Raw genomic sequence first — 20,213 nt, forward strand, 5'->3', positions numbered from 1 at the left:
ACGCTGTTTCATCCTTCAAATATCATTAAATAGAAATATAGGCTATTTCAGGCTACGATTTAAAAAAACAACATGCTTTCTCATGTGTGTGTCTGATCATCCTCAATGTCATCCCCAATCTTTTGCCTACATTAAACAGTGCTAAGTGGGTGACACGTTGATATTAAGACTCATGCTTTAATCCCAGTTATGCAAAGACAAGTCCATTATAGACTATGGAGGTGTTCCAGCATTATGGGCTTGAAATAGAGTCTACATTGTGGGTTTAATGAGGAGGGAAATGGACAGCTTCTTTTTGTTTTGGAGACGTGCTAATATACATTGTTAAAAACAACACACCACAATGCTGATCTGAGCATTCTGTGTATTCAGACATAAACCTCTCCCAAGACTTGATGCATACATGCCAACAGTCCCTATATGGTCGGGACAGTCCCGATTTCCTAGCAAATGCCCCGCGTCCCGATGCATAGGAAGAAAGTCCCGATATTTAACCATAGGAAAAAAAAAAAAATTCTGCACAGTAGTTAGTGAAAACCACACGCTGTTCTCTTCCTGCGGCTGACACATTTGCTGATCACTAACTTATACAAAGGTAAGAACGCTTCATTATATCTATTTTTACTGTGATGATGGTTGTGTGGTGTTGAGTTGGGGGGGATACGTCTATTATATGATAATGAGTGTTTTTTGCGTATGACCCCTCCTATGTGTATGATGTGTTTGACCAGCCCCTCTCGGACGAGTGTCCCGCTGAACAGTTTCCAAATGTTGGCAAGTAAGCTCGATGTTGTAAACAATATATGTTCAAACAAACTATACTTGATCTAAACCAAACCAAAATCCAGAATGGACTGCTTGGAAGACTTTTTCATGATGTATGCCGTTTGACAAAATGTGTCCTGTGTGGAATTTAAAATGATTCCAAGAAACTAGTGGACAGATATCTGCACGTGGGGCGTGTTTATCATCAGCTATAGAATTTGGGACATCGAGCCTGGGATGTTTTAGTAAATGCCTTGCTCTTCTTGATAGACAGGGGCACATGCAATTCTAGCATGCGTTGAAGCACAGTCATCCTAGTGAACTAAATCTGGTTTCAACAATTCCTGAGACAAATAAACTCCCCCCAAAACAAGCTGTTCCCATAGATCAGTCACAATGCAAGAGCAACAGCGGAACAGATGGAATGACACAGGTTTTGCTTTAAGTAAAAATATCATTACAGAGCAACAAATACAGTTGTTACTGATCCTGGAAATGTACATCATAAAAACTACTTCCATGGATTGGAAACCAGACACGTTTTTATTGCTCCTGCCACAGGTTTTAGGTTTTTAATCTGTTTTTTATTTCAGTGTAGTTTTGCAATAAAACAAATGTAAAAATACTTCAAAAACATTTGGGAAAACAATAATGCCCTGTCATTTGTTGATTGGGTACAACTCTAAGGAGCACAACACTATTACTCACATACCATACCATACCATACCAAACAAAAACAGCAAAAAACTGTGAACACAGTCATTCAGCATATCTCCACTTGTATCACAATGTGTTTTTTTTCTAGGTTGAAGCTTGAATGAATTTGAATTTATTAGTTAGTTTTATTAATTTAACTAGGAAAAATACTCCACAGCAACCATTCATACACAGATGCAAACAGAATAAAACATTAAAATAATTACTCTTTATGCTACAAACTATTACTTATAATAATCGGAACAACCCCCAGAACACAAATGTACATATAATAACTTGCACTAAAAAAAGCCGAATACAATTTACATTTAATTAAAGCCATTCATTTAGATATTTCTGAAGTCTCAGAGATGTTGTCATGACAACTGTGTAGACAGCATCAGTGGTCAGGTTTCCATGGAAAAAGAAAAATAAGTCTCACCTTTTTCTCAAGCTATTTTGGTAGTACCTTTTGGGTAGTGTGGGTTTCCATGTAGTTTTATTTTAGCTAGAGAAATCATCCTTCCAAATGCAAATGACCTAATTAATATTAAAATACAGGAGGGTATATTTAAATGTTTATGTCTGAGTTCCAATTTGGCCTTGCGTGACTACAGATATTATACAGCTTTCTTAAACTGGGTTTCCACAAAGTTTTTAGGTTGGGTTGATGCACAGCAAGTGCAGCCTGCCTCATTTGGCCACCAAAAAAAATGTAATAACAAAAGCAAGGGAAACAAAACAAAAAAGGGTATAAATGAAATAATAAATATGAAAGCCCTACTAAAAGAAAGTGACCTTTTTTATGATATAGTACCTTACAGCTAATGCACCTTTTTTTCACAAGTTTTACTTACATTCTTCTGATGGTTTGTTAAATATTTTAGGAGTTTACCACTGGGGAATATAAAGTACAGTTTTGAAAGAAAATGATATAGTTGCTTCATCCTCGGTATACAGAGTTAGCAAAGAAGTGAAGGCAAAAAAGTGCGTTAATCTCGTGAAGAATAAGTATTTACTGTAATTTAAAGATTCCATTTTAATTTCCTTTTGCTAAAACTAATTCTTACCAGTAATCCTCTGCTTTTGAGTACAACACAAATACCTTTAATCTGTGATGAACCCCATGGCACAGCATTCTTCATTAGTCCTAACACCACATTATTCAGTTATTGAATTCCATGTTATTTGTCAGACAGTATTTGAAAGTTCACGGCCATCCTTATTTTTTAGAACTTCAAAAGCCTGAGCAAAGAGAAAGAAAATCTTCCCCTTCCTTTTTTTTAGCCCTGTATGTGTGGTACAGCGTCTGCATACTGAAAGATGAACTTATTTAGGTGCCAATCATAGTCAGGAGATAGTCAGCCTGTCACCAAGGAAGGCAGAGGTCCAATTGAAATAACAAGGTACTGACTGCAGAACAAAATACTGTACCAAAATACCATAGTCATCATTCTTTTTTTCTGTTATTGAAAACCATCCAATGTTAAAGTGATTTACAGTAATACAGAAATACTAGTTTTGTTATAAATAGGGTCCTTCTGCTGTATGTTTACTTGTTTTATATGCAGAATAATGAACTCACGTGCCATAAGCTACTCGTTTTACCTAAAAAATATATATATATATAAATGAGAGGAAGGCTTTGGTTTGGCTCAGCAAGTGCTATTATAAGCAGTCACATCAACTCAATGAAGAAGGTGCAGGTTAATGAAACATCAAAGTTGAGGGCTAATATACCTGTGGCGTGAAGTGTGTGTGTTTTTTTCTACAGTAATTAGTACCTCAGCAAATAGCACTAAGCTGTCATTGAACTGGTGAAAGCTATTATTTATTGGTTTGGTCGGGTGGGATTGGTTACAACAATTACAGAGAGTTTTGAGTTTTGTTTGTGTGTTAAGTTTTAATATTTGTAAGATGTAACTGTATATTATTAAAACATACTGTATCATTCTAGAGATTTAAGCTCAGCAACAAAACGCTATTCAGTGTCAACTTGGTAGCAGAACGACAAATTCCTGACCCAACATGAAAGAATATTAAAACGAGGATATGAAGTGTTATTGTACTGTAGAGACGTGCACAGTCTTGTCATTTTACTGCTTCATTATAGTTATTTAATTGTTTTCTTTTTGTGAGACATTATGGAGATTATTAATATAAAACAATTATTTTTGCTCCAAGAAAGATATATATAAATAAATACATTCTAATTAATAGATAATGAATTATCTTATATTCTGGAACATAATTGTGGAAGCAGGTACATGTTACAATATGACAACTAAATAAAAGTATACACCCTACTGATACACTATGCCCTTGGCTTAAATAAAGAACAAAACTGATTAAGCATGTTGGATTTCTAACAGTGCTGGAGGGCAAGCTGTCATCAATTTGTCATATTTCTATTACTTTTGTATACTGTGTCCAAGGCCCTGGGGTCACAGAGGAGGTTGTAGAGGTCACAAGAACCACAGCTAGCCACGTAATGTGATTCCTAATGTGTTTTAGAAGTGGGTTCCAGCATACAGTACAGTGCTGTCTTAATAATATCAGTACACCAGGTCTGAATGATGTAATATCGAGAGGTTCCAACTGCATTTAACCTTTTCAAGCTCTGAAGATTATTTAAAAAAAAAGCTGATACAGTATATACTGTAAAATAAATGATTTACACTGACCAACAGCCATTATGAAATTTCAGTTGTGACCTGTTATCTACCCAGTGATAATATACTGTATATGTGTAAAGGAAAGAGGAAGATTGAAAATAAAATCAACATTATTCTGGTGAACAAATGAAAACTCGCCAATGATGCACTCCATTTTACAACCTGTGCTGCAGCACATTTTTTGCCAAACACACAGCAGTATAAGTGTTGTCTCCAGTTACTAGTATTAAAACTATACACATACACTAAATTTCAAACCTTTTAGAACTTGAGGTTTGAAATATCAGAGGGCTATTTGGGTGTATTTGTGTGTTTGTTTTTTAAGAATGTTTCGTATTTTTGAAGATTTTAACATGTGCTTGTATTAACTTTTAACCAAGTGCACCAGTTCTATTTATGTGGTATCTTGTTTGGGTAGCAATAATCGATTATTGTTATATCATCAATCATTAAAGTATTGATCATTTCAGATTGTTCATTAATTAATTATAAGTTTGTATCACATCATGGTTCTGTGGTACTGACATTAACTCCCAGTATATATTGATTCATACCGTTGTGATATAAAAATATAAAAATACGTTACCTCTGAGGGATTCAGGTTTGTGCTTTATCTTTTTTACAAGTCTGCAGTGGGTGTTCATCACACTAGCTTAACATCTCCAAACCTGAGATTCAGTTAGCTAGCTGCACTCAGACATTCAGCTGTGCTTTGCAAAGGATATCTTTCCTTTAATTATTTATGCATTTGTTCTGCACTACAAGAAAACAGAGGCCCTTTGAAATTGAAAATATATAAAAGCAGTAAAAGACTCTCACTAAGAAAAGAAAAATTGAAATCTGCATTACTGTGGTAAACTGAGCAAAGAGCTTAACAAGGGCAAGCTGATTGTGCACACTATAGATTAACAGTCTAACAACAGGTGTTGAACATAAGAGCATTTCTACAACATGCTCCACGTAAGCTGGGACGAAGATAATAAAAACCCATACAAAATTAATTATAGCATGCAACCTAGGAGAAGCAGAGTACAACTGATTTCATGCTTTGAAGCAAATCAGTCATACAATTGTTGTTATACTTTCAATAGCAATCCGCTCCCTGCGTGACAGATGAGTGGTACAGTAAGTAAGGCGCATTAACCTCACCCTTAGTGTCATTAAGCAGTGGCTGTGCTGTGTGGATGGTGGATTAGTTTCACAATGGTCAAAGTCAGGTATTCAGTAGACACAAGAATGTGTTCAGTGCTTATACAACAGATTGCTCCCCAGTTTGGAAGTAAGCATTGACATCTGGCAGGCAAACTGATTAAAATAGCAGTAAGCAATCTTGTTTCAAAACACTGCCTAACCTTCTCATAAACCCTCAAAACAAATTAACCTACAGCACTTTACAGGTATTGAAGTTAACCTTAGGGATGAGTTAATAGGATTGTTAGGATTGCACTTATTGTCCAACTGTAGGTAATAAAACAAATAATTAGCAACAGTTTGTTTAAATCAAGCTGTATTAAATCTTTCTCCTTCAATATAACACCCATTACATATGTGACAGGTTTTTTTTATTAAATTTAAAGCACACTGACTGATTAATACAGTACAACATGAATGTTTACAGTTAGGTTATCAGAAAGACTGATCATGTTACTAAAGCCCTACAATTATTCTTGTACCAAGTGTGTACTTTTAGACTATTTTAATTAACAATTATAGGTACAATGCTTATCAAACATGTATTCATGTTAATACTACAAATTTACCATGAGCATTGTTTGCCATGCCTTAGTGCTTTACTATTATTACCTTTACAATGCTGTACTACACGTAGGCATGCAATTTCAAAACTTGTGGGTTTATGTTCTCTCTCCATTGTCCTGAGAATATGATGTAGAACGCACATATCAACCATATTCCTCAAGCTATAAGAAATGGTACGGCTAAAAAGGGTACGTAAATTGCCTTCTCATAGTAAAAAGATGTGCAAATTTTTTTTTTTTTTTTTTAAACAATTTCGAAAACCATACCATGAGACTTCACTTCAGGAGTGAATATCCCATTTGTGACAAAACCTTGCTCAACTTTCAACTATAACTGAAGGCTGTACCAAGCAACTCTTTATTAACAACTAAGATAAAATAGCCCTATTAAGCTTCTTTGAACAAATAAAATAAAATAAGGGGTTTAGAGAAGTTTGCAGGTTGCTGCTAAAATGATAGTGCTTTTTAATGTATAAATACTTAAAGCTACTATAATGTTAAAAGAATCCCTTTACAAAAAAAAAAAATCCTTTTGCAAAGCACACGAAGATATTTTTTATCCTTTACACTTTTTTCATGTTTAGTGATAGGATAGCTGGTTTTTTTAAGCTTAGACTTGTCAGTACCTTAGCAGTAAGATATACTGAGCATCAAAAGAAACTTATCACTATTATGACACATTTATTTTTGGAAAAAAATAAGGTATATAAATGATGGACATTGACTAAATGTTTTTGGTTTCTTTTTAATTACTCGATCATTCATCCTTGACCATGACACGCTTGAGTGACTATGACTGAAGCATATGCACTTAATCACCTAATTAGTGAGACAGTTGATTGGACGTTGATCAGAGTGATTTCAGCTGTTGAATTGCAAGCTTGAATAAAAGCAATAAAGAAAAATCACAGAAAAACACCAATATGCCACGTCTGTCAAGAGAGCAGCGCCTTCATGCAATCGGCATATTGGAGGCTGGACTAGGGCAGCGTACTGTGGCTCGCCGTCTTGGACGCTCACAGCCAGCAATTTCAAACCTGGCGAGACAGTATAACCAGACACACTCTGTCAATGACAGGCCATGAACTGGGAGACCAAGAGTCACAACACCTTCCCAAGATCGACAGATCATTATGCAGCATCTTCGTGATCGTTTTCGCACTGCTAGTCTAACAGCATCTGATACTGCAGGTCGTATCAATCCACACATCAGCAGTTCAACTGTAAGAAGCCGGTTACACAGTCATCATCTACAGGCCAAACGACCATACAGGGGTCCGGTGCTCAGCAATGTGCACCATCGCAACAGGATGAGGTGGTGCCAACAACACCTTAGGTGGACTCACCTTCAGTGGAGCCAGGTTCTCGTCAGTAACGAATCGAGATTCTGCATAGACTGCCCTGATGGACATCAGCGACTATGGCGCAGTGGTGAACGATACGCTAATTGTTGTGTACGAGAGACCAATATGACAGCTTGGCATTCAAATACAAGCACGTGATGCAAGCGCATTCTGTCTCAAAGGGATTGTTGCCTGGCCCTGATTGGATAGCAGATTCCCCAACCTGCTCAGCATTGACTGGCTGGGCGCTGTCAGTGCACCACTAAACGCGCTTGCACTGGGTTTTTAATTTCATCAGAATCACACTTTTAGAGAAGCCACTCACTGCAGGGCAGACGCGATTGACTTTAACCACTCTGAGCTCACTACTTTCTCAAAAATAAAAAATAAAACAGTCCTTGTCAGCTGTCCAGTTTGTTTACATTCCCCAAAGTAGCTGTAGGCATTTAAAGCTACTGAGGCCCTTTGTAAACAGTGTGTTGTAACATTTAACATGGAATAATACCAACTTTAACATGGAATAATAGCGACTTTAACATGGAATAATACCTACTTTTTGGATTGCATAAACTACATAAAAACACAATTTTAAGGTTACACATTAACAAATGTATAGTATAAATTGACAATAAATACAATCCACACATATGCAGCAATTATATAAAAAAAAAGTATTTTACTATATTAATTTTTTGCCACAGAAATGTATTTCTATTAAAACACTAAGCTCTTGAGTTGCATCTGAATAATTAACCTCAGTTAGTGGATCCATTTACTACGACTTCAAAACATTTGTTTCTATTAAACTATGACATGGAGTGGAATTTAATTACATTCCTGAGTACATTCAAAAGCCACAGATTTTTCAAATGTCCTGTTTTACCACTGCAAACAATGAATATATCTCCTACACTGCAGTTCATTGGAAGTCACTCTGTATTTCGCTTGGAAGTAACCTTGACTTATCCACACTGTTCCTATAGTCATAGTACAACTCAAAATATAAATGTTTTTTATTAAAAAATGCGGTATTTAGTTTGAACTGATGCCTGTAAAAAACAAAATTATTATATAATACAGCATATAGCATAGGGTGCGTTAAGTATCCATTGGTCATTTCTAAGCAAATATTGTACCACTTGTATGGAAGAAAATAACTGTTTAAATAATTTAATTCCAGCTGAATGTACAGTAAAACAATAAACTGTCAACAACCTACAGTACATGTATGCTTGATGTGCACATGCTAAACTATGGACCACTAAACTTAGAAAGAATTACTCTAAATATACATATTTTATTGTAAAATTGAAAGTGGTTGTGGGTCATTGCAGCAGCTGTAGTGTAACTGCATCTTGTTGTTGACTGGATTTCTCATAAACCAGTCTGCTAGGGCATTATCAAAGTAGTAACCATCATCTAAACCATTAAATTGAGCCTTCTTAAATGCAGTTATGTTCTGCAAGGGTTTAGAAATGCAAAGTCATAACCTCAAGTAATCTCAGGTAAACTGCACCATTATTTTTTTACAGTAATATGCGTCACTCAGGCAACACTGCAACACTTTGTATTTCAACATAATAACTTACAATGCCGAACACATACCGTTTACATTTATACTCTTCTCGCCTGTGGTTTGTATGATATGAATTATAGGATACAAAAACAGATCTGTTACTTTTATTTTTTTTAATTGTGTGAAGGCAAACTTGACTTTATGTGATGGTAGTTTAACAGCAGAAATGGAAGATGGATAGTCAATAGAAAAACATCACAAAACTCCAGTCCCAAAGGGAAACCTGTTTTAGCCATTAACTATGTAAATTTAGTACACTGCCTGTTTCTAATAGGATTCTAATGTAAAAAATAAATGCAGGGCTGTGCTATAATTTCAAACCTCTAATACATACTGAAGGGCACTTTCAAAGTATGCTTTTAGATGAGCAACATACATTTCCCAGCCCACACATTGCATCTCATTGCAGGATCCAGCATTTTTTCTGTTGTTAACATGGTATTTCTACACTTCCATTCCAGGGTGTATGTGAGCATTCAAAACTAACTAAAATCAAAGCCATCTGTTTGTTTGTTTTTTAAGCTTTTGTTAACAGCATTTTCATGGAACAAGTCGACACTAAAAAGCACTGCATGGAGAAAACGGATGGAATTGTTAATCTCCAACACAGCTGGCAAGAGAATGAGAGTAATGCTGTTTTTTCCATCCTTGACTTGCAAATCTGCAGTTGTTTCTATATTATTCACAAGCTTAAAGACACCATTTGCAGCATTTGATTTACTGATATTAATAGCTAACAAACCAAACCAGATTAAGAAAGAGTAGTGTTATTTAACTGTAATGCTTTCAGTTCCATGCTACAGAATGCATGAGTTTACAGTTTACCAATACAAAAATTAATTTAGCATGAATGTTATGCAGATACAGGGTGTAGCCCCCTGTGGAAGCATAAAGCTAATTTACAGTGAAAAGTACTGGAAGAGATGAGGAACGGATAAGGGCAACATGTAAAGAATGTGCCTCTGCACATGATCGTGCAGCACCAACTGGTACGTTTCATGGACCTCGGATGAAGCAGATGCCTGGGTTAGAGGACAAGAAACACTGATGCCATCTTGGTGCCCTGCCCAATTGGAGCCACTGGCACGAGTAAATAATGGGCAGCATAGCAGTCAAAATGCACAGTTATGAGTATAAGACAAATGATGTATGTTGATGAAGGTGCTGAATGATGAAAAAGAATGGAAATGTGTTCTCAGTGTCAGTAGTACTGTTGCTGAAGGTGGTGGTGAAGATAGGGTTTAGAAGGGGTTTCTCATACCTTGCGTTTCCGTTCAGCTCGCTCCCTGGAGCGCCTTCTCCTCTCCTTGGCTTTCTCGGTTTTTAAATCTGGTGGGGGCTCAAGATCTCTGGCTTTTTTAAGGTGAGAAGCAGCGTGAGCCATGGTCCTGTAGCAGAGGACTTAAGAACATTCACTTTGCAAGCAGGACAGTACAATCCAGGTGACTTTTGCAGAGGGCACTGGCCGGGAGCCAGGATTTTCACAGTTGCAGAACTGACAGCGGTGCTTTTCCCACTCAAACTCAGCAGACCAAACCTCTTGCAGAATATCCCACCTCTTGTGAATGATGCACCAGAAGGAGTAGGGAGGAGGGGGGGGGAGGGGGTCTAATGCCCACAAATGCAGGTGAAGCCAGGAAGCAGAAGACTGACAGATTCTCCTCACAACTGCAGAGACACCAGATGTTGAAGTGAAAGCTTTAGGTTTGGGAGACAGCCATCCTTAAAACCACACGTCCCCCATATTGAATAAAAATGGCCTTTTGGGACCCAGAGAAGAGGGAGCCTGTGTCCTCTGACTAGAGCAAGGAAGGAGCCACACGTACAGAAAAAACAGGGGGAGTGGGGGAGGAAAGAAAGCTCCTTACAGATCTCCAGCTGTACCTCAGCACAAGGAAAATGAGGAGAAAAATGGTGCAGTCTGACTTAATGACTTGCTGCTTCTGCTGCCTCTGCCAGAACACATGAACATTTTTTCCCCTTCGGTGAAAAAAAGAAATAATAATACGCCCAAGCCGGTAAGCAGAAGGTCCTGATTCCTAAATACCAGTTCCTAGCCCATTACACTCGAAAGCAGTAATTTCATCATTGTGTAAGGGTGAATGTTTCTGGAATGCCTGCAATGTTTCAAATCCTCTCTGTGTGGATTTGTGCGTGCGTGTGTGTTATTTTTTTATTTTTTTATTTTTTTACCTCAGATGTGATTAAGAGGTTTCACATTAAGAGGCAGCTATAGCTAACCGTAGCTGGGAGCTACATTATACAGAATGTTATGTATGAGTGCTTGCCTGTATCACCCAGCTGGACCCAGTACTGACTGGAATCCTTTATCAGACGTGCTGCTGCTACTAACTGCTGAATCATGACATTAGCATTCAGTACAGGAGGGAAAAGAAATGGCACTCCCACAGACTGACTAGCCCATCTCCTTCCAATAAATCAGTCAGAAACCATTATCAATAATGGATGGGGGAGAAAAAAAACAAGCGAGCAGCATCAGTAATCCCAACGATTGCATACCCCCCATTAAAGAATGCTGCTGTAATGCTGGACCCCAGCTGTACAGTTCTAACCCTGTAGTGTTAATGCCTTCAGGGTATCCCCATTGTAGAGAAGGTCCTGCTTCCTAAAGCAAATACAATACTGTCAAGATGCAACAATACAGAACTAATGTGATGAATATGTTTTATAAAACTCATCTCATCTGATACAGTTGTTGGACAAAATAACCAAGGAACCACTGTAACAGATGTTGGCACTACTAAATTCTGCCAAACAAAATCACTAAAACAGGAACCTTACTTCTTCTCTTTATCTGTGTATAAGTAAATAATCAAAATATGACAAAAGAAAAACAGTAATAATACGTTAAAGGAGTAAAAACCAAGGCAATAACATGTTTTTCCTTACATCTCATTAGCATAACATCTTTCTCACAAGTCCCTTTTGTTTTACTGTATCTTTTTTTCTCTTTTGACTAGGTTCACTTCCTGTGTTACAGACAGTATGACCCCACCTGATCCTTATATGGAGGATATCATGTCTAGAGGAAACAACAGACTGGGGGACTAGGTGGTACCTGTAAATAATATATGACAGAATAAATGGGCTTATCCAGAATGAAGCCTGGAAATAAGGGTCTTGTGATGCAAATAATATACAATAATTTTTGTCTAAAGCCATGGTTATTAGCTGGCTCTTAATTTATTTGGTATATAGTTTTGCTGTTTGCCCTGCTTATTGGGCTTTAATAATTATTATTTTACCCTTATGGTCAGCTTTTTGTAAAATGCCACTCCTGTAGTGAATTTTGAGACAATCCAGGTACCTTATGGTCTTCTAAACCTTTCAGCTGGTAGTGTGAAAGACAGTTTGGTAGGTAATAAATAGATATGCAATTCAGAAATATTTTCTTAAAAGGGTGGAGTCAATCAGATGGGTTGGAAAACATGAATATCACCACGGGTAAACTCAGGGGAAAAAAAGATATAACCATGGGTAAAAAAAAAAGCATACAGTACTTACTATAATGTCACAATTAATGTAAAAATAAAATACTTGGCGATAGCTTTCTGACAATCAATTACAGCATCATTAAATGTATATGAATTTCAAGGATTTCACAGCAGGTGGTACAGTATTAAATGCTATTACTGTTTCTCAGCTAGTACAACTCCAAATTGTAATTTTAATTCAGTCAGGAAAACGTTATACATATTTTCATTACATCTTTGGCCTCGCCCTTTGAGGTACCCCTGCCCATAATTTAGTTTGCTGATACTGTAGGGAAGCCATGGGCAAGGGGGCAGGATAGATGCCCTCCCCCTAAGACGAAGCCAAAAAATGTGTAGGCTGGGGAGAAGGAACTCTGACACACAAAAGGGATGAATGGATTGAGGTAAGATATAATGCCCTTTCTAGCTGATCATTGGATGCGTTGTTAATCGAATGATGAATGAGATACTAGCCATTTGACTGACCAATGTCTGATAATGGAAGCGCCTAATATACCTGATGTTTGCGATTTTAATCTAGTTTAAAAGCTAGTTCCCTGCCTGAACCACCGCTTTGCTGAATATACAAGCTTTGCCTGGTAGCCTTTAAACATATGCACAGTACACATGTTCTGCATATTTTTGTTATCAGTATCATGATTCAAGGAAGACCAATATCCTGTCACCCATCCACCCATCCACTGTGTCAGCTTGGTAGCAGGATAGGTCACCAGTTGGTGCAACAGCTGTCAGTGTTTTTATCAGTCAGCAGCTTCTCATCTTTGTGAATAAGTCCCAGCAAAGCACTAGTCATTAGAGTAATGTGATTATGTCATGTGATCAGTACTTCCCTAACATTACTTACAACCCCACTGCTTTCCAGTAACAGAATGTCTCAGACTCATGCTAACTTGATGGGTGGTAAGAGAGATAGTTATTCCAGAACCCTTGCAAAAATGTAGCAAAGTTTGTATGCATCTGAACTAATTCTGATGAGGTCAACCAGTAACCAAGGTAGGTAACATAAGGTATACATTAATGACCAAGAATTTAAATAACACACTACAGGTGTCAGTACCATGGTAAAGTAGGTCGCCATAGCCTACACTCAGAACATGTTGATTAGTATCTCATAACTGAGGCACGTGCAAAGTTTAATCCCAGTGACCTATATGTGGAGTAAGAAATGTATGTTCATGCATATTGCTAACAACAACAACAGAAATTATGTCAAAATGAAACAGCTACCCTGTGCAAGTTATGTACTGTATGCCATGTGGCTGTTGGAACAGAAAGTCTGGGAAGTACTGTTACATTTAAAACATATGGTAAGAAACATTACAGTACTTCCCAGCTCTTCAGTTCCAACTGCAACATTGCATACAAAACTTGCACAGGGACTAGGGGTTACATTTTGACACCATTTCTGTTTTTCAAAGTAGAACTTCCATACAACAGTTGGTTGGAGGAGTGTTTTCAGAGACTGCATGCTATCACTTACAAATATGTTGCCATTGTTTTTGGAGGATTGTGTCTTTCGTTTTTTGTGTTATACTTTTTTAACTGCATGCAAAGTTTTAAGTGTTTTGCACTTCAGGGTCACCGTACCAAACTGACCAGAGGCCAGAACTGTAGGTCACTATGACCAAAATTCTGATACTCCCAAGAACTTGCCCTAAGCAGTGTTTCACGTTTTGTTGGCACCTGAGCGTACTCCATGACGCTTTCAAATTAGACTTAGAATCTACACAAACTATTCCACAATGATAAAGTTAAAAAATGCATATATAAATAAGATTTACAGAGAAAAACAGATTAATCTCAGTTGCATAAGTATTCAACCCCTTTGTTACTGCAGCCCTAAATCAGCTCAGGTGCAAATGATTTGTATGAAAGGTCACAACATTTGTGAAATGGCTTCAGCCTGTGTGTACTCAAAGTGGTTTAACTTGTAGATAATTTCCCTCAGGTATATAAAGACTTTCAAACTGCAACTCACGTAGTGATCCAACAAAGCAACCATGAAGACCAAGGAGCTTTCGGAACAAGTCAGGGATAAAATAGTAGAGAGGCACAGAGCAGGAGAAGGGTACAAGAACATTTCAAAGGCGCTGATTATCCCTCTCAGCACAGTGAAGTCCATCATTAAGAAGTGGAAGATGCATCATACCACCCAGACACTACCCAGATCAGGTCACCCTCCCAAACTGAGCAGCTGGGCAAGCAGGAAACTAGTTCAGGATGTCACTGAAGCCAACAATGACTTTGAGAGATCTGCAGAGTTCTGTGTAGGAGATGGAAGCCATTACTCAAAAATCCTCATCTTAAAGCACGTATGGAGTTTGCGAAAAAGCATGTAGATGATACTGCAGACATGTGGAAAAAGGTTTTGTGGTCAGACGAGACAAAAATTTAACTTTTCGGTCTAAATTCCAAGTGGCGCAAGCATGGTGGTGGCAGCATCATGTTTTGGGGATGCTTCTCTTCAGCAGGGACTGGGAAGCTTGTCAGGATAGAGGGGAGAATGGATGGTGCAAAGTACAGGTGAATCCTTGAGGAAAATCCAAGACTCTGAAACTAGGGAGGAAATTCACATTTCAGCAGGGCAATGACCCAAAGCACAAAGCCAAAGCCACACTGGAGTGGTTGAACAAGAAGAGAATTAATGTTCTTGAGTGACCCAGTCAAAGTCCTGACTTGAATCCAATCGAAAATGTATGGCGAGACTTGAAGATTGCAGTCCATTGACAATCTCCAACAAACTTATCAGAACCGGAGCAATTTTCCCATGAAGAATGGGCATTTCACCATCCTACTGTGCAAAGCTAGTAGAGACCTATCCAAAAGGATTCATAGCAGTAATTGCTGCAAAAGGTGCTTCTACCAAGTACTGACTTAAGGGTCTTGCAACCAGTACATTTCATTTTGTACATTTTCTTTGCAGGTTTTGCTGACATTTAACCTCCTCCTCATATAACAGTGTTCAGTTTAACCACTACAGCTTTGAATAAAAAAAGTTTGTTTGAAAAACTGTGCATACATTATTTGTAATTCAGCAAAATGTGACATTATTGGTAGGGGAATACTTCTGCAAACCACTGTATATGCATGTGTGAGAGGGTGTATGGCAGTGTGGTAGTGTGGCAGACTGAAAGCACAGTTGGTAATGGTAAACTGGGATACCCTCAGGCTTGCTACTAGCAATGGTATCCCCTTGAGGTACTGTACGTGCAGACATGATAGTTCATAATCCAAAGGAGAAATCAAAACAGAAAGCAAAACACTAAAACTACAAAGAGAAGTGCTGCTATAAGCAGGGTACTTCCGCTAATCTGCGAGGCACGACATTAACTGACGATCTCTCATTCCCTCACCACTGGAATGGGATTGCCCCTGGGACTGTACTTTTCCAGTATGAATATGTAAACCAAAACAAATCGAGCAGCTGCCTTGTCTTGTTCTTTACTGCCGCCTGCTTTATCAGGCACAGGCAGCCTTCTCTTTTACTCGGTCCATACACTGTCTTTGTTTATTCCAGCTCTCCGGTCAGAGCTTCCACTGTCTTGTATCTTGCAAGGGCTAACCAAAGGAATAGGAGAGAATCATTTTTATGTGATCGACCGTCCCCATCGGATCACACATGCGCCTGATAGCCAGCGCAGATCTCACCTGTCACAGCAACAAAGGAATTATGGCCTCCCTGCCAATAGACAAGTCCTAGCTCCCCATACTGTCACTGCGAAAGCTTGTAGTTAAACAAGTGCTGAGTGTTGCATCAATCCATCCCCTAACGCTAATTATATTCTGGTTAAATTCTGCAACACTGTTGTGTAAATACAGCACCCGCTATTGCCAGTCAGATTTACGTAACAGAGGCATCTCAATATCCTTGCAAAGCACTTTATATGTGAAAGATTACAGAATTATAACAGCCCAAGGGCAATTCACTAACCCCAGGGTTTCCAACCGGGGGTACCCTGGGGTACTTCTAGAGGTCATAGGGGGTACACAGGACAACCTACAAATAAAAGTAAAAGAAAATAATGATCTTAAATCAATAAATATATATTTTTTGTTTAGCAGATCAAAGGTTACAGTATGACTATAGTTTGAAAATTATCCTCCACCTATACACATGCATTATTTCATTTGCACAGATTTCCACTCTGATATTAGGTATGGCTGCATTTGTTTTCTGTGTTTTCTGAGTACATCCAAAGCGACAGAAAGTTATACCGAGCCCATTTGGAAAATGTTATGCTGTCTTTAATAAAAAGTGTATCATTGTTTGTTATTATAGTTTTATCTTGAGGTTAATGTTTTTGATATTGTAAACATTTTAAATGCCAATCATAATTATGCCGAGATAAGCATGAGATAATGTGATAAACATTTTTAAACATTATTTTTGTTATAATGTTATAATGTATTCATAATAACTTTGCCGAATAGAAAGCGAATTTGTGTTTTAAAAAAAGGTTGAAAACCACTGGTCTAACCCACACTGTATGCTAAGTAAAATCAATGTTGTCTGTGGTTACTTTAAACTGTTCATGTTAAAAAAAAAACATGAAAAAGCTTTACATGCAAAATCTCCATGGTTTTGAAATTGTTAATATTAATTTTTTTCAATTAGAAAGCTTCCGCATTACGGTACTGCTGACGAGCATCAGTCTTACAGGAAATTATGTTATTATGTTAACCAATGATGAATCTTCATACACAAATTACTGAATTCATGTCAAAAATGTTGAAAAAACAGGGCAGGCAGATATATTGTTCAGAAGTGCACTTACTCTTTCTTCTGATGAATTGTAGTAGATAAATGCAGCATAATAATAGCAGAGGGATTTCTAAATTATTTTAAATTTAAATTCAAGTTCTGGGCCTGATAAACTAGATCCATATGGTACAGCATCAGTATGTGCCTGCAGCTGGAACCCCTAAGAAAAAGTACAGTCTTAATACTGATGCACCAATACATAGTAACAATACCCAATATATGTTTTTTTAATGTTTTTTTTTTTTTTTTTTTTTTTACAAATACAGAACCAGGAGAAAAAAATGAAGTGCACTTCCTAAGATTGACTTTAAAGGGTACTATTGTAACTGGCTAATGAACAAGCAAACATAGTATGACTGAAGCATAAGCACTTAATAACCTAATTAGTGAGACAGTTGATTGGACACTGGATATGGAGTGATTTCAGCTGTCGAAATGCAAGCTTGAATAAAAGCAATAAAAAAAAAAAAAAAAAAAAAAAAAAATCACAGAAAAACACCAAAATGCCACATCTGTCAAGATAGCAGCGCCTTCATGCAATCGGCATGTTGGAGGCTGGACTAGGGCAGCGCACTGTGGCTCGCCGTCTTGGGTGCTCACAGCCAGCAATTTCAAACCTGGTGAGATAGTATAACCAGACACACTCCGTCAATGACAGGCCACGAACTGGGAGACCAAGAGTCACACCTGCCCAAGATCGACAGATCATTTTACAGCATCTTCATGATGTCAATTGTTAATCAGCACAATAAAAAGTCACTACACCTGCTCTAAAACAGTTGAGTTTGTCATTTTTCGATCACATCTAGTGAATTTTATCCAAATATAAGGGATAGGTTTCTTTTGCTGCTAAGTATAAAATTGTGACAAAATCAAGACGTTAAAGGACTGTTTTATTCGCAATATTTCTTTATCTGTTTATTAGCCCAAAATATGTGTTCTTAATCATAATGTATTACTGTTTCAGCATTCATGTCCATTTGCATGCTTAAGAAAGTCACCAGCACAGTTGATCTTTGGGGCAGTCTCTGAGCAAGCCTAAACAAGTTGGTCATCTGTAATGAGGCCAACATAAAAACAAACTCCCAGTTTAAGAGGGGAAGAAATCACCAGTATGACGTCAATGGAAAAGATATATAAGGCATGATTATTAATTAAAGTTAAAGTTTTCATCTCCTTTCAAAGTTATGTGACGAAATTAGACGGGCTATAAACCACCACAAATAACTTCAGTGGTAGAGTGTTGAAAGCAATGACAATCTCTCTTTAATCTTTACTGGTATTCATTAATTCATCAAAATAATGTAGTTAAAAAGATACTAATTTAGTGTCCCAAGATATTTCAGTTTTTCCATTATAGAGAACATGTCATTTTAAAACTTTGCTACAACAGAATTTAGCTGTGCCAGATCTGTTTCTATGGCAACATGTAGAAGAGATACTGTATATATTGTTGCATCTGTTGTGAGGAAAAGAGGTGAAAGCACATTCTACACTGGTCAAGTTGCTATTGCAATCAGGCCTCCCACTGCCATATGGTGCAGAAGACAATGGAAATAATATTATTATATGTATAAATATAAAAATCCTGAACTGTTTCTATGTCTCGTTGCCAAATGTTGCTTTTCCCACAATGCTCTATTTTGTAGTTTTATTTTTATTTTAGTTTACTGTAAGTCCCTACATTTTTTCGGATCACAAACAAATGCTTGAGGCTTATTACAAAAATAAAATAAAATTGTGTGCCGCCTGCACACAGCAATTTTCATAGTAGGACGGCAATGGAAAAGTATCAGGAAATCACTTCTATCTTTAAGTGACCCAATCCATTGTCCATGTATTACAGTACATAGAATATCAGTTTGCAATGACTATGAAACAATCACTCCACCTAGTGGTGAAATCAGACTTCACTGAAAAACCTGACTCAACAGTATCAAGATCCTGCACGTTGTTCATTTGTTGATGCTCCAATTAAAACAGAAACTGTCAAGCAATTCCCAAAAAAGTAAACTTCAATTATTTATTTTTTTGCACAATAAATGGTTCACAAGAAAAGCAATGTTTTAAAATGAAACAGTTCCAAGTGTAATGAAATTATCAAGCAGTCTCTGTTGTTCAGTGTTGACAATGCAGCAGCAGTGTAGCAAGGCACATACAGTATATGTCAACTGACCAATAGATGTCAGAAGAGAGCCATGAGCCATGATCAGAAACACTTCAGCAGTACAGAATGCTTCACCATTTCTATAGATTAAATAACCCTGCCTTTACCATCTGTTGCCACTATATCGGTACTGTATATTTATTAACAGTTTTTTTAAATTAGTTTTACTGATATGAAAATTTGCATTCAGCATCTGGGATTATATTTTATTTATTTGAGGTTGTTGAAAAGATTTAAGAAGATTAGAAAGACAGTCCACAAGTTCGAAGCAATCATAAATGTTACACTGCTAAGATAATTGGCGAGAGCATAGGGAGATATGGCACAATGAATTTGAACAAGTGGGTGCTGTTAATTGCTTTCAAAGTGGTCCTTTTGTGAATTTTAATAAAAATATTGCATCAGTTCCAGAACAAGCTTGATAAACAATCAAAGCTCATTCCTGTGGAGGCCCTGTCTGCTCTACAGACCACGCCGACAGAATGATGACGGATCTGCCCATGAAGCCATCGTGTTTAATCCCAAAATCCAACCTAATAGCACGTCCAGATGGCTTTGCATTTCGAGCAGAGCCCCATAGAATAATGTAATCATAATGCCGCAAAATCAAACTTGTAGACTGACTGAAGAAAAAAATAGATGCAATTATTTCATGGACTGAAGGCATGATGACTATTTCGGTATTTAATCCCTAGGGCTTTCATTTAGTTCGTACATTTTAAGAATTATCATGTATTTATGCCATGGTGCACTACGGTAAAAGCCTATCAAAGTGTGTGCAAAACGCAGACCAAACAGAATAGGATAATTTATTGTAGTTAACAGAACCATTATACCAACATTATACATTTTAGACCGAATATTCTCAGTAGATGTTGTTCTGTTTTTTGGGCTGGGATTCAAACCAGATCATGACCCCGCCCAGCAAGTGGATCACTTTTATTGGTAACGATGAGG

General features: G+C 37.4%; 1 protein-coding gene across 5 annotated transcripts in view; it reads right to left on the bottom strand.

The window, feature by feature from the left end:
- The window catches only part of LOC117408919 (ankyrin-2-like), a 162,206-nt gene that overhangs the window by 113,823 nt on the left and 28,170 nt on the right, over nucleotides 1-20,213 (bottom strand). For 2 of the 5 annotated variants that reach the window (XM_059002968.1, XM_059002950.1), the window contains exon 1: nucleotides 10,074-10,477. The exons of the other annotated variants lie outside the window; for them this stretch is intronic. In XM_059002968.1, coding sequence (XP_058858951.1) covers nucleotides 10,074-10,196 — 123 coding nt within the window. In that variant the 5' untranslated portion in view covers nucleotides 10,197-10,477. Of the gene's footprint in view, nucleotides 1-10,073; nucleotides 10,478-20,213 lie in introns of those variants that run through there. 5 annotated transcript variants of the gene reach the window in all.

This window comes from Acipenser ruthenus, chromosome 2 (genome assembly GCF_902713425.1).
Source record: "Acipenser ruthenus chromosome 2, fAciRut3.2 maternal haplotype, whole genome shotgun sequence".
NCBI classification, from domain to species: domain Eukaryota; kingdom Metazoa; phylum Chordata; class Actinopteri; order Acipenseriformes; family Acipenseridae; genus Acipenser; species Acipenser ruthenus.